This window comes from Hydra vulgaris, chromosome 08 (assembly GCF_038396675.1).
Source record: "Hydra vulgaris chromosome 08, alternate assembly HydraT2T_AEP".
Lineage (NCBI taxonomy): Eukaryota > Metazoa > Cnidaria > Hydrozoa > Anthoathecata > Hydridae > Hydra > Hydra vulgaris.
In genome coordinates, this window is record NC_088927.1 from 9,130,968 (window position 1) to 9,145,435 (window position 14,468).

Consider the following 14,468-nt stretch of genomic DNA (forward strand, 5'->3'; position numbering starts at 1 on the left):
ACATAGAGAAAAGCACAAACACGCTTAAGTGATATGTTGAAAATTGCCTAAATGCAAACTGGAATAAATGAACTGAAAAAAATTTTAAATACTTATATACATATACATATATTAATAACACTTGCCATTCTGTAAATGTTACATTTGTTTTAAATATGCAATTTAGTATATCTCATTGTTCCAAACCATATTTTTAGACAATCATTTTCCCTGTATTTTATTTATATATATATATATAAATATATATATATATATATATATATATATATATATATATATATACATATATATATATACATATATATATATATACATATATATATATATATATATATATATATATATATATATATATATATATATATATATATATATATATATATATATATATATATATACAGTCCCTGGCCAAATATTTAGACGCACTAGAAAATTTTATGAAAAATGGAAATTATCTTGTGATACCATACAGGAATAGTGTATTTACCAGGTGCAATATGTTTTCTGCTTATCCATTTGATTATATATATTATATTACAAATAAAACATTATTATGAAAGAACAATATGTATTTATTGACTCTTTAAAGAAAACGGACATAAATATACTTAAATGTCAATATTTTGTTGAGCCCCCTTTAGCCGCTAGAAGAGCTTTAATTCTGCGCGGCATGCTGTCAATGCAGGACTGTACCGTCTCCTGCATTTGAGGATGATGATTCCATAAATTATTTTTTCTATGAGTTGAGGTTTGTTTGTAATGATATCTTTAGCCACTTCTCTTTTCATCAACTACCAAACATTTTCTATGGGGTTCAGATCCGGGCTATTACCCGGCCAATCTAACAGATGAATATTTTGCTCTGCCAAAAAAGCTTTGACAGATCGAGCTGTATGGCAGGGAGCTCTATCTTGCATAAAAGTGAATGGTTCCCCATTTGGAAACCATTCTTGGAGCTGCGGAATCAACCGATTTTGCAAGACATTTTTGTACTGGTCCTGCTTCATCATACTATTTACCACGTACAGACGCCCAGTGCCTTTGCTGCTGATGACTGACCAAATCATCACTTTTGTAGGGTGCTTCACAGTCTGAACAACACAGTCAGGATGAAATTTTTCTCCGTACAACAACGCACAAACTGAGCTTTGTTCTGCAAAATTTCAAATGTGCTTTCATCACTGAAGCAGACCTGTCAAAAATAGCAACAAAAAACACTAAACATTTGTGCTGGTCTTCTGTCATCATAGAAAAAGGTTAAATGCATTATTTGTGAAGAAATTGTAAAGAAATTGTAACAACTTACCAATCTTCAGAAGTCCAGATCTTTATTACGGAACTGCTTGGCCCACGTCAGACGCTTTGCTTTTATTGCAGGTGTTAACTTGGGCTTCCTGGCAGGGTGGCAGGCCTTAAAATCTAAATCTATTAATTTTCTTCGAACAGTGCGTCCAGAAGCATTCGCATTAACACCTTGGAGTTGCGATGTTTTCAGTTTTGTGGTAGCAAATCTGTTTTCAAGGCAAATTTTCTTTAAAAATCTTTCTGCCCTTGGAGTGAAAATAGGCTTTCTGCCGCATTTTTTCTTTCGTTTTGTGATCAATTCTTCCCCTGACTCAATTTTCTGTTTTATGCGTCATATACTAGCTTCAGATATCTCCAATCTTCATGACATTTCACAATTTGAAAGTACTTTAGCATTCACAAGGGCCTTTATTTCAGCTTTTTTGCGTGGTGTAAGATCGGCTTTTTTACTCATGCTGAAAGTGTTCAAACTTATTTATAAACGTTGCATATGAAATAAACAGTTAAATGCGTAATATGTACTGTAAAAGTGCTAAATATACAAACACTTCAGATAAACACGTCTGCAACTGAAGCCACCGTGAACGCGACTGGAGCAGCTTTCGACTTGTACCCGTTAATGAACTAATTGACTCATACTGTAATACCATAAATGGAAAATATATACAAACACAAATTGTATAATAAATTTCCTACATAAAAATCCATCACATCCATGTTTAAATGTGAATGTACTGCATATAATGCATTACATTCACATTTGTGAATGTACTGCATTATATGTTTAAATGTGAATGTACTGCTTATGCGGTAGTAATGTAGTTGTAAAGCGCTCGCTTCATAAGCGAGAGGTTCCAAGTTCGTTTCCCACCACGTTCCTGGTAGTACCGTGCTCAACTTGTTTCTCCGCGCAGCGGCCTTGTTTGTCAAGGTTCGTGTTTCGGAGTTATAGAGTTGAGAGAGGGTTATAACCACTATTAAGTAGCCTCCTCATCTGTAGTGGCCTTCTCGGCCTTGGGGAGGTGAATTATAAAAAAAATATATATATATACTGGTATAATGCGATAAATTCTTAAAAAACTCGAGTGCGACTAATAATTTGGCCAGGGACTGTATATTATATTATATATATATATATATATATATATATATATATATATATATATATATACACTGTGTGACAAAAGTGATCGTACGCTATGAAAAAAAAAAAATTCAATATAGACACAATTTTTCTGCTATATTTAATGAAAATTATTTATAATTTTTTTTTTAATAGTATTTATTTTGTTAATTTATGAATTTTTTGGAATTTATATTGAAATAACAATAAAATTAGGCTCAAAATTTGAAAAAAGTACATTAAAGATGATGACAAAAGTTATCGTACACTTGGCGTACACTAATATTTATTTAACTCCAAACCATTATGTCCACCATTTTTCATACATTTTTGAAAATAAAGTAAACTATAAACACTTTAAGATTATTTTCAATTGTTTTAAATGAATTTTTTGGTTAAAAAAAAGTAAAATGAGCTCGAAACGGGTTAAGACCACTGTAGAAATTCGTAAGCTAATAATTAGGCATTGGAATGAAGGAAAATTGTTAAATTGTATTGCAAAAATTGTTGATTCTAAAAAATCCACAGTTTCTTCAATTATTAACAAGTTCAAAAAAACAGGAAAATTAGCTGATTTGCCCCGAAGTGGTCATCCAAAAAAACTGAATAAGCGTGCTGAACAAAGCTTAGCTTCCACAATCAAGAAAAATTGTTTTGGAAGTGCCAAAACTTTAGCTTGCAAAATAGAAAACGATTTGGGGGTTAAAAATAGTCCAAAAACAGTCATTCGAAGTCTTAAAAGACAAGGAATAGTGAGTCGCGTTCCAAGAAAGGTTCCTTGTATTAGTGATAAAAATTGTAAGCTTCGATTAAACTATGCTAAAACGTACATTGATATGCCAGACTCATTCTGGAATAAAGTCTTATGGACAGATGAGTCTAAATTTAATGTAAAAAGATCTGATGGTAGAATTCGTGTATGGCGTTCATCAAGAAATTGCTTAGAAAATGGAACTACAGTCCGAACATTTAAACACGGAAATGGATTAGTAATGGTTTGGGGATATATGTTGGCAGCAGGTGTTGGAAAGTTAGTATTTATTGAAGGAAATATGGATAAACATTACTATAAACGTATTATTAAAGAAAATGTTGAACAATCAGCACGTAATCTTGGTACTGGTGATGACTTCGTTTTTCTTCAAGATAACGATCCCAAACATAAGGCCAAAGATGTGATGGAATTTATGGAAAAAAAAGGTTGGGATATACAAAATCATCCACCTCAAAGCCCTGATTTGAATGTAATAGAACATTTTTGGGATGAAATCGATAGACGAATAGATAGAACAGGTGTAAACACCATTGAACAATTAAAAGTCCAAATTGTAAAGACGTGGGAATCAATCGATCCATCTATTACAAAAAAACTCGTTGAATCGATGCCAAGACGTCTTGCTGCTGTTGTAAAAGCTAAAGGACAAAATACACGATACTAAAATATAAGTTTAGTTCCCATAATATTTATCAAAGTGTACTATTTTGAAAGCGTACAATAACTTTTGTCACCTTCTTTTTGTTACTTTTCTTGCTTTTTCATCAAGATATTAAAATAAAATTTTTTTCTTGTTCTGTTTTTTCAATTTTTGTTTAAATAATTATAAATCAAATAGTTTTTATTCAGTTTTTAACTTGTTCCATGCATTTCTTTTATTCTAAATTAAGAGTTAGTAATTTTTTTAAAGTGTACGATAACTTTTGTCACACAGTGTATATATACACACACATATATAAACACACACATATGAGCTGGTTTTAGGCTACAGAAAACATCACTAAAACCATGTTTTTCGCATTTTATTGTAATATTACTACTTAGAAGATTAGCATCCAAAAGTTTGAGTCATACCTAAGAGCTTTCCTTCTCTTAGATAAGTTACCTAAAAAAAACTTAGATAAATGGCTTAGGAGCCTCTCCTTAAGAAGCCTCACCTGTCCCAATATAGGATCAGTTTAACATCATAACCAGAACAAAATATTAAATAGCCAAATTTTATTTTAAAATCAACTTTTGGTTATTATCTCAGAAACTGTGCTCTGATAATTAATACAGATTTTTATTTTTAAAGGAGACTTTCTTAAAAACCCACAGTGTACTAGCAAAAACTGAACAAACAAACAAACAAACAAAAACAGGAAAAACTGGGTATTAATAAAATGCAGCAAAAGGAATATCTTAAAAATCAAATAAAAATGTGAATTAAAATTATCAACTAAAACTATAACTAAATGAAATTCAAACAACTCAATTTCAAACTTAAAAAACTTGTAATTTAAATTCACGGCTGGTGGCCCTGACTGATAGACTACAACAAAAAATCATAAAATAACCTGACTGATAAATATTTAACACAAACTTTCAAATGTTAAAAATTAAAACAAAAGTCTCACATTTTCATCAGTCAGTTCATGAATGTTGTTTATTTCTGAAAATAACTTTTGAACTTGTTTAAGAGATAAAAAAAAGCGTGGTCGTACTGTTGCTGACAATGACAATAAAAGCTGAGCACCAGCTAACTGAATTTTTCTAGGCAACTAAACCAAAAAAAATATTTTACTTAAAGATAAATATTAAAGATAAAAGAAATTAAATTAATTATAGAAAATAAAATAAATAAACCATTAAAATAAATCTTTGTTACAAGTTAAAGCCAGTAAGATTAAAACTTTTTTTTTTAAATGTTTTAACCTAAAAATATTTTACCTGTGTCTCTATAGCAGAACATATAACATCTAATATAGTAGATATGATATCTTTAAACATTTCTGAATGAGATTCATTGTTAATTACAAGCAAGTGTAACTTTGAAAGCCAATAACAATATGCTTGAACAGATCCAATAGCTTGTGATTGGCTAAAACAAAAAAGATTTGAACTAAGAAAATGATATTCACAGCAACATATAATTCATACAATGGCAACAATATAAATTAAACAATATAATATAAAAAATTTTAATTAGACAAAATTACAAAAATTAAATAAACAACTCATTAGAAAATGTTTGAATTGAATATTCTACAAATTATAATCTTTAACAAGAGAGAAGTTATAATCTTTAACAGAAGAGAAGTTATAGTTTTTAACAGAAGAGAAGTTATAGTTTTTAATAAAAGATATAACAGAAGAGAAGTTATAGTTTTTAACTAAAGATACGACAGAAGAGAAGTTATATCTTTTAACAAAAGATATGACAGAAGAGAAGTTATAATCTTTAAGTAATTTGAACCATAAAGTTTATACCTTAGAACTCTTTATATATTTTTATGGTAATTGAAAGTTACCATTAAATTAAAATTATTTTTATTTAAAACTTTTCAAATATTTTATGATAAAGTAAACTTACACCTCAACTAAATCTTTTGATAGTACAGAATCACAATTTACCAAGAATATTTTATAATAGATTCCAAATAGAGAGCCTTTTAGAAGTCTAAATATACATTTACACAATATTATATAAAAATAATAATAATAAAAATATAGAAAATAAGAACTATAAATTAAATTCGAAAAAAATTTCATTTTATCTGAGCATTGGCTATAAATAAAAGCTATTCAGCTAATGATCGGGTCAAGCACTTCAAGGTCAATCAGGATAAGTAAGTAATTACTTATAACAGTTATCAAACACTAATGTAAACATAATAAAACAAGCATTGTGTATTTATTTTATTAAAAATTTTTAAAAATGTTTATAAATATTTGTTTAAAAAAATATTTATTTATTTATTAAAAATCCTAAAAAATAAATACTAAGAATAAACTTGTAACTTACTCATCTAGTGTTGAATTAGCCTGCCCTAATCGATTTTGAAAACTCACTTCTTCAGTAAAAATTGATGAAAGTCTACCCATAATTCTAAAAAATGTGCTTAGGTCTACCATTGATAAGTGCAACCTTTGGACTTCTGATTGACTAATTTTTAATTCTAAATAAGAAAGTTTTTATTTATCTAAACTTACATGTTAAAATTATTCATTTCAAAAAAATAAGGGTGCAAGGGCATAAGCGACCAATGCTTATAAAATATGTGCACAAAAAAATGGTGTAAAAAGTGTAAGTATTGTATGTAAAAATTGTACACCCTTCCTGCACTCCTTCACTGTAACTCGTGTAATATCAGATTTTTCAATTTTTTTTAATTTTCTCTTAACAATTAACAAATTAAAAGATTGAGTTGTTCAAAAAACTGTTTTAAGGTTGTTTAAAATTTATAATTTTTTGAAAAAATATGGATCAAAATAAATATTTAGGTTTTATATGCAAGTGTTAAATTGCACAACTACAACACCACTTACATAATTATTGCTTCATACACAAAAATAATGGAACCACTTAAATAACTATTGCTTCATGCTATACATTGCTATACATTTTGAAAAAGCCGGTATCCTCTGTAATTATTAGTTATAAGAAAGATTTAAAAAAAATAACAAAAACAACAAAACTACCTCCGTTATGCAGTTGAGATGACAAGGCAAAATAAATATTTATATTTTGTTTGAAAATGTTAGACTAAAAATAAAAATTATAATATATAAATTTATTGACAACTTATATTTAAATAAATACATACATAGCAACTTAGCTGTCCATGAAATTGCACTGATAATCTTATATAAAAATAGCCATATAAGGTGGCTTTAGTACATACATTGACAAAGAGATTGGGTTTGAGGTGGCTTTTGTAGTAATGTATATGATTATTTATTTGATAAATATATAATCATGTAGTTATGTATCATAAATAATTGAACATTAATTCATTATAAAATATTAATATAATGTACATTTTAACTTGAATAAAATGCTACATTTTATTAAAAAAATGATTCAGGTATTTATACTCGAAAGTTGTTTATTTCGAAGGCTTTTATAGATAAATTCGGTGCATTTTTTGTATTTTTCAAAATAGTTATAGACCAAAGCAGCCCCAAAGTCAGACATCACTTTTGTAAACTTTGCTACAAATTTCTCAATGCATTTAAACTTTAATTATCAAGCATAATTTTAAGGAATCAATTGTTTGGAAATTAATAAATTTTCAAACAAGAAGCCCCTTTGGCTTGGTTATTGTTTTGTAAATTTGAGTCCTGCACATATACCAACATATATATATATATATATATATATATATATATATATATATATATATATATATATATATATATATATATATATATATATATATATATATATATATATATATATATATATATATACATATACAAATATAAATTTATATATATATATATATATATTTTACAAAATAAAAACTTTTATATACTAGAACAGTTTTTCACTTAAAAATTTTCATTATTTTTGTAACATAAAGTTATTAGTTTAAAATCATTCTTTTTTTTCTTTGTTTTGGATATTTTTCATAATGTCGCTTCTCTTCACTATATGCTCTTGCCTACATTTCTCTGCTAGAACACTTTAGACATATTTAGTGTATTTTCTTTGTTCTTTAATGATGCACCTCTTACTGTTTAAAGTGGAAATTATTTTCTGACATTCACTTCAAGACTCTTCTTAACCATGATGTCTCTTTTGTTTGCTCAAACTTTTATATTACAAACATTCTAACATTTTCTGTGCGCTTATTTTTAACTTTACAACACATAATTTTTGACTTATTCATGTTTATTCATTTAGCTTTTGTCCATATACCTACAGCCTTATTGCTTTTATTTCATCGTACTCAATGTAATATTTTAGTATTAATATAATGTATTTTAGTATAATGTACTTTTTCTTTTGTCTCTGCAATCAAACATAAATCATAAAATAATAAACCAATAGAATAACATGTGATAACTATAAATCTGAACAAAATGTTATCAACTATAAAAAGGAAGAAATAATTTAATATACTTGCAATCGCAAGTATATTAAATTATTTCTTATAAGAAGAAATAATTTAATATACAAGTTCTTTATAATATAAGAAGAGTTAATTATAAAGAACTTGTAACCTATTTGGTTACAAGTTCGTTATAATTAACTCTTCTATGTATTAACTCTTTATAATTATTAATAAAAATGTTTTATTTAGTAATAACTAAAAATGTAAAAAAAGGCTTATGACAAATATTTACTTAAAAAACGAGTGAAGGCATATTTAGATTTGCATCCAGAGAATAAAAGTTTTATTGTAAACAATTTTTGAATGGAAATTATACTATGAACAAAATTTACTATGTACATTATACTAAAAACAAAAGAGAACAATATAGGACCAAAAAGAATTGAGCGTTTTAAAAAATTAATTGATCAAAAGGATGATGTTTCACAGCTTGCAAAACGATTCAATATATCACAACATATGCAAAACTATCGATAAAAAAACTAGTTTTAGTTATCTTTTTAAAAAAAATGAATAAAAAAACGTCTTAAAGAACACTGGTGCAAAAAGCAGCTTTTTATTCAAAATGCTGTAGATTTTGGTTTTTTGGAAAAAATTAGTTGCTGTTGACAACTAAAGTATGTAATCATTTATAAACAAACAAAATGACTTGACAAGATAATAAACAACATGTGTGTATAAAACTATATTTCAAAATAAATCTTTATAAAAAATAGAAAAAAAAACATTTTTTTTCATGGCAGCTATTATATATTAATACAGTTTTTTTGTTTAGTTATTTTTAATCATATTTTTAATATAAAATTATTATTTATGTGTAGATAGTCATTTTTTTGTTGTTTGATAATTTAATGCTGTATGTTAAATAGATTTTTGTTTGTTAATATTTTGTAATCCATAACTATTTGAAATCATAATTGAATTTGCACTTTTTATTCTTTTTAAACAATTGCTTATGGTAAAAACTAATTGTAATTGCCATAGTTACTAGTAAACATTTTTATCAAACAATGAAATCTCTGATTTTCATACAATAACATTAGTACATTGCTTCATGTAGCAAATAAAGATTTTGAAACATTATTAACGTGGTTTAATGTCAATAGTCAAAACAGTAAAAAAGGATTTTGGTTTAATTTAAAGAATTTTAATTTTAATTTTTTTTTTTCCCTTTAGCTTAACAAGCTAAACATGCTTAAGATTTAGCTTAAGAAGATCTTTATTTTTTAGGGTGTTCCAAAATAAGATCTTTATATTTTAGGGTGTTCCAAAATAAGATCTTTATATTTTAGGGTGTTCCAAAATAAGATCTTTATATTTTAGGGTGTTCCAAAATAAGATCTTTATATTTTAGGGTGTTCCAAAATAAGATCTTTATATTTTAGGGTGTTCCAAAATAAGATCTTTATATTTAAGGGTGTTCAAAAATAAGATCTTTATATTTTAGGGTGTTCCAAAATACGACAATTCTTAAAAATACTCTCGCCACCTTAATATGTTTTATATAAAGAAAATTATGCGGTAGTGGTGAAGTGGTAGAGCGCTCGCTTCATAAGCGAGAGGTTCTGAGTTTTATCCCCACCACGTCCCTGGTAGTACCCAGAGGCGTGGTGGCCCCAGAGGCTATGCGGGATTCCCGCATGGGCTTTTCACTTTTTCATCTAAATATGGGCCTTTTGGCTAATTTTAATTTTTTCAAAATTTTATAGAAATTCCACAATCATTTACAATATTTCTGTTTACACAAATTAAATTTTATTAATCACTTGATATAAAGTCTTTAGCTTTGAGCGCAATTATATTAGTATTTTGCATAATAATAATATTGCTCTGAAAACAAAGTAGATGTTTTAAGACGTATTATGATATATTTTTTTCATAAGAAAAATTATGAACCCATAAATGGTTTTTAACGATCGTAATGTTGACGAAATAAATTTAAATAAGTCTACATACCCAACAATAATAATAGCTATTATTATATTTAAATTAACTTAAATTAACTTAATTTAAAAATTTAACCCCAAAACATTTTTCTTTAATAAATTAAATCGCAATACAATTACAATATAGTAATTGTATAGCGTTTTAATTCATTTAAGAAAAATGTTTTGGTGTTAAATTTTAAATTAAGTTTTATATAAATAAGTATCGAACTTATGTTTTGCATTTTTGTAACGTTTCGAAACAGATATAAACTTGTTTTATGATAAATAAAGTTTTTTATTTTTATACAGTTTATATTATTGTATGTTAAATAAAGAATTCACTCCGTAATATCCTGTCCTCAGACAGATTAAAAAAAGGAATACATATTTAAATATACAATATATATTAAAAAAAACTATCCGAGTAGAAGGTGGCGTCGTTCATGGCTTCCTGCTGCAAATATATTAACAATTTCATCTAAAGGGATTTCCTCTAAAATATCCACATTGTAGTAACATAGTAACGTATCTCGCGAATGTTCCTGGGTCAATTTGTTTCTTAATTTGTTTTTTACATGTTTAAGAGCAAAAAATACTCTCTCGCACTCATCAATATCAACACTTATCGTCAAAATATGGTGATATATATGAAACGTATTTTTTATTGCCAAAGATCCGCCTAATGCTCTCCGTTGCAGAATATATCTAAAGTATGGAAAAATAACCATAATTAATTTTAAAATATAATAAATAACTGAACACATAATAAAATATGAAAAACTTACTTGTAAGTGCATACAAGACATTGGTGCACAAGGTGATTCTTTTCTTTATGAGCTCCTGTTTTGTAGTCATTTTCTGCCAATACGCGTTCTTCGTTATCTGAATTTTCTGCTTCGCTATCTTCCATTTCATTGTCGTCATTCAGTATCCCGATTCGACGTGAGTCAAGAGCTTTCAAATAGAGTCGAAGTATTTTGAGTTCTTGTCCACACAATCAATTTTGTCCACGCAATCAATGTTGTTCAATGAGGGGAATTTTGCGATATATGTATTGAAATTGTATGCATCAATTTCTTTGTCAGTCTTACAAATCAGCATATTTGGACATACAATTGAACACAAAGTATTCAAATCTTCGCATCCTTTATCACTAAATCTAGCACGCATCTCTGTCAGTATATTACCGAATATTAAAGAACGTATTTCTTGAAATGTTGATCTCGGAAACGCATATAGCTGTTTCATACGGACACTGCCACCACCGTTCCCGTATGCTATACTTAAACGTTCTAAATCATTTTTCAACTCTGAGTTTTCAGGATCTAATTTCATGATACCATATATATTTTTTTGAAGTACCTATAAATATAATAGTTAACATGCAAATATTTTAACATTAGAATGTATATGTATCAAAATATTCTTTTAACAAGGTTAAATAATTATGAAGCAATCAAACAAGATAATTCAAAGTAATTTAATATTGATATTATTACCTTGCAATATGAATCAGCATATCTCCAAAAGTGGTCAAATTTTTTTCCAGTTTCTTCCAATTTCAACAGGGTTGCAGAGATTAATTGATTCACGCTGGAATAATCGCTGAAACAAAGGTGTCGTTACTAAGCCAGGTAATTTTTGATCCTCTGCCAACTGCACCAGATTTTTTACCAAACTTACATTTTTGCGATGTCTTTTCGTTGGCTGAAAACTGCCTCTAGTGTTCATTAAGCATTGGATCCACTGTTATAAGAAGTTTTAACAAGGCTTGAATGTTTCCATGACGCAAATAAGGTTCCAAAATGGTGGTAGCATTTTTGTTTCGGTGCCCACGCCATGGTAGGCCTTGCATAACAAGAGTGCGAAATGCTTTTATTATGCTTTTAAGAACAAAATGGTTTTGGTCTACAACTGTTTTAATCCCTTGGTCTAGAAGGTGACGAGTGGATTTTCCTGCTTTAGAGATAAAGAATGCTGCAGAGTGCGCAACTGATAGCTCATGTCTATTAATGTTGTGTAGATAGTGTGATCTTCCGGTTGGGTCTAACGGACATCCAGTCACGAAAATGTTGTTAGCATCACCATTAAAACATATACATACACTGCAAAAATATTTCTCTCTCTTCTGGTTAAAGCTGAGCCATGTACGTACAGTTTCATCTTGTTCGTTATCAATATTGCGTTTATAACCTCTGGATACTGTATTCTTTACAGAGCTTGGTTGAATTGGATGGGTACAAGTTATAAAACTTACCTCTTGTCCCGTTGCTGGCCTTTGCCAAAGTTTAATTGAATCATCTATGTTATCCAATGTTTGGAGGGATTGAATACTAATATGGTCTGACGTTTTTGAAATTAAAAAGTCAACTGAATTAATGTGACTAGAAACCTCGTCTGTAATTGCTTCAAAGGTATCATTGGAATCAGATGGTATAGGAGTAGCTGATGATGATGCAAAGAATCCAGGGAGAGTTTTTTGTCCCGATTGCAATATCTTTAACTCAGCTTGGATTTTTTCTTTCTTCTTTTCCCATCCGGATTTCTGTTTTTTCATATTTTTCTGGAAAAAAAATTTTCAAAATGATAAATCACACACTAATACACACGTAATTAAAATTGAACAAAATTTAGAATACATTAACAATTATAAATGAACAAAAAAAAAAAAAGTACCTTTTAAGTGCTTTGTTCGAATCGAATGTTGAAATATTATAATAAAAAAATATCTTATTAGTAAATCTGTTACTCATATCATTTTACTCACTGAGTCAATTTTCATGAGTATTTATACATGTCAATAACAATTAAGATAACCATAAAATTACTCCCCGCTATCAATTAAAATAACTTGCACACGTTTTTAATATGTAACTCCCACGAGTTTAAAAATATGTATAACATAAATAACCTTTTAAAAGTAGCGTAAAACCATATTATTTAACGAACTTATTTTAATTGAGGTGTGGGAGTACCGCAAATATTTTCAAATAATATTTGATATTACAACTATACACTTTATATATTTACGACACATTTTTATTACTACTAATTATAGGTAAGTTTAAAATGAATTATAAAGATTCCATGGCTTTAAATTTTTTTATTTTCATTATTGTATTTTTGTTTTTTTTTTGAAATGAAAAAACAATAAAATAGCATTTTTTAAAAAATATGAAATACTTTTCAATTAAATAACTGCTAAATAAAACTACGCTATAAAAACTTTTATGTTTAAATTATGTCAATAACGGCACCATTTTTAGAGCGGCATTTTTGCTGTTGTGAGTTGATGCGAAAATGTTAAGAAAGGTTAAAACACCGAACTAATCAAAAGCATCTATAAAAAGAATTTCTTATTTTTCAAGATTTTCAATATTTAATATAGAATAAAATTATGTATAATTTAAAAAAATCTATATTATTATACAATAAAATATATATTATTATATAATAATATAAAAATTAAAATCTTTGATTTTTAATTTTGTGTTGGGCTATGTTCTTCAAACAATAAAATACTAATCGTATTTGCTTGCGGTAAAGTTGTGTTTTAAGAAAATCAACACAAAAACGCTATATCGTGTTGTAGCCATTTTTTATTTTGAAGTATTACAAACAATACTATTAATTACATATAGTATTATCTCAACTTGTTAGTTTGTATTAATGATTTATTAGAATAAGGTCAGTTCTTATATATATATATATGTATATATGTATATTTTTTTTCGTATGGGCCTTTACATCAAGCATATATGGTATAATCCCGCATATATAGGCCTTTTAATAAAAATCCCGCATGGGCTTTTTAGAGCCACCACGCACCGCGCAGCGGCCTTGTTCGTCAAGTTTCATGTTTCGGAATTATAGAGTTTAGAGATGGTTATAACTACAATTAAGTAGCCTCCTCATCCGTAGTGGCCTTCTGGGCCTTGGGGAGGTAAATTAACACACACACAAAAAAAAAACTGGATTTTTAGAACTTTTGAAAAAAAATATTATCAGGGGTTCTCCAAGCTCTTCATAAAATCTAAAATCATTTTCTTATAAAATAATTAATAGTTTTGAAATTTTTATATACTTTTATATATTTCATAACAAAAATACCTACCCTTTGTATGAAACAGGTTAACAACCAGTAAAAATTATTGTATTTTTGTCATTCAAATTAGCAAATAACATTATGGAAACCTGTCCAAACCATACAAGTATGAAAACATCAATGTTAAACAAAA

General features: G+C 27.7%; 1 protein-coding gene across 1 annotated transcript in view; it reads right to left on the minus strand.

Moving 5' to 3' along the window:
- Positions 1 to 14,468, minus strand: part of LOC100205570 (exportin-6) — a 75,035-nt gene that overhangs the window by 35,467 nt on the left and 25,100 nt on the right. Inside the window, exons 11-15 of the mRNA XM_065803025.1 lie at positions 6,885 to 6,948; positions 6,208 to 6,361; positions 5,776 to 5,862; positions 5,133 to 5,283; positions 4,820 to 4,963 (exon numbers count right to left, since the gene is read on the minus strand). Coding sequence (XP_065659097.1) covers positions 4,820 to 4,963; positions 5,133 to 5,283; positions 5,776 to 5,862; positions 6,208 to 6,361; positions 6,885 to 6,948 — 600 coding nt within the window. The remainder of the gene's footprint in view (positions 1 to 4,819; positions 4,964 to 5,132; positions 5,284 to 5,775; positions 5,863 to 6,207; positions 6,362 to 6,884; positions 6,949 to 14,468) is intronic.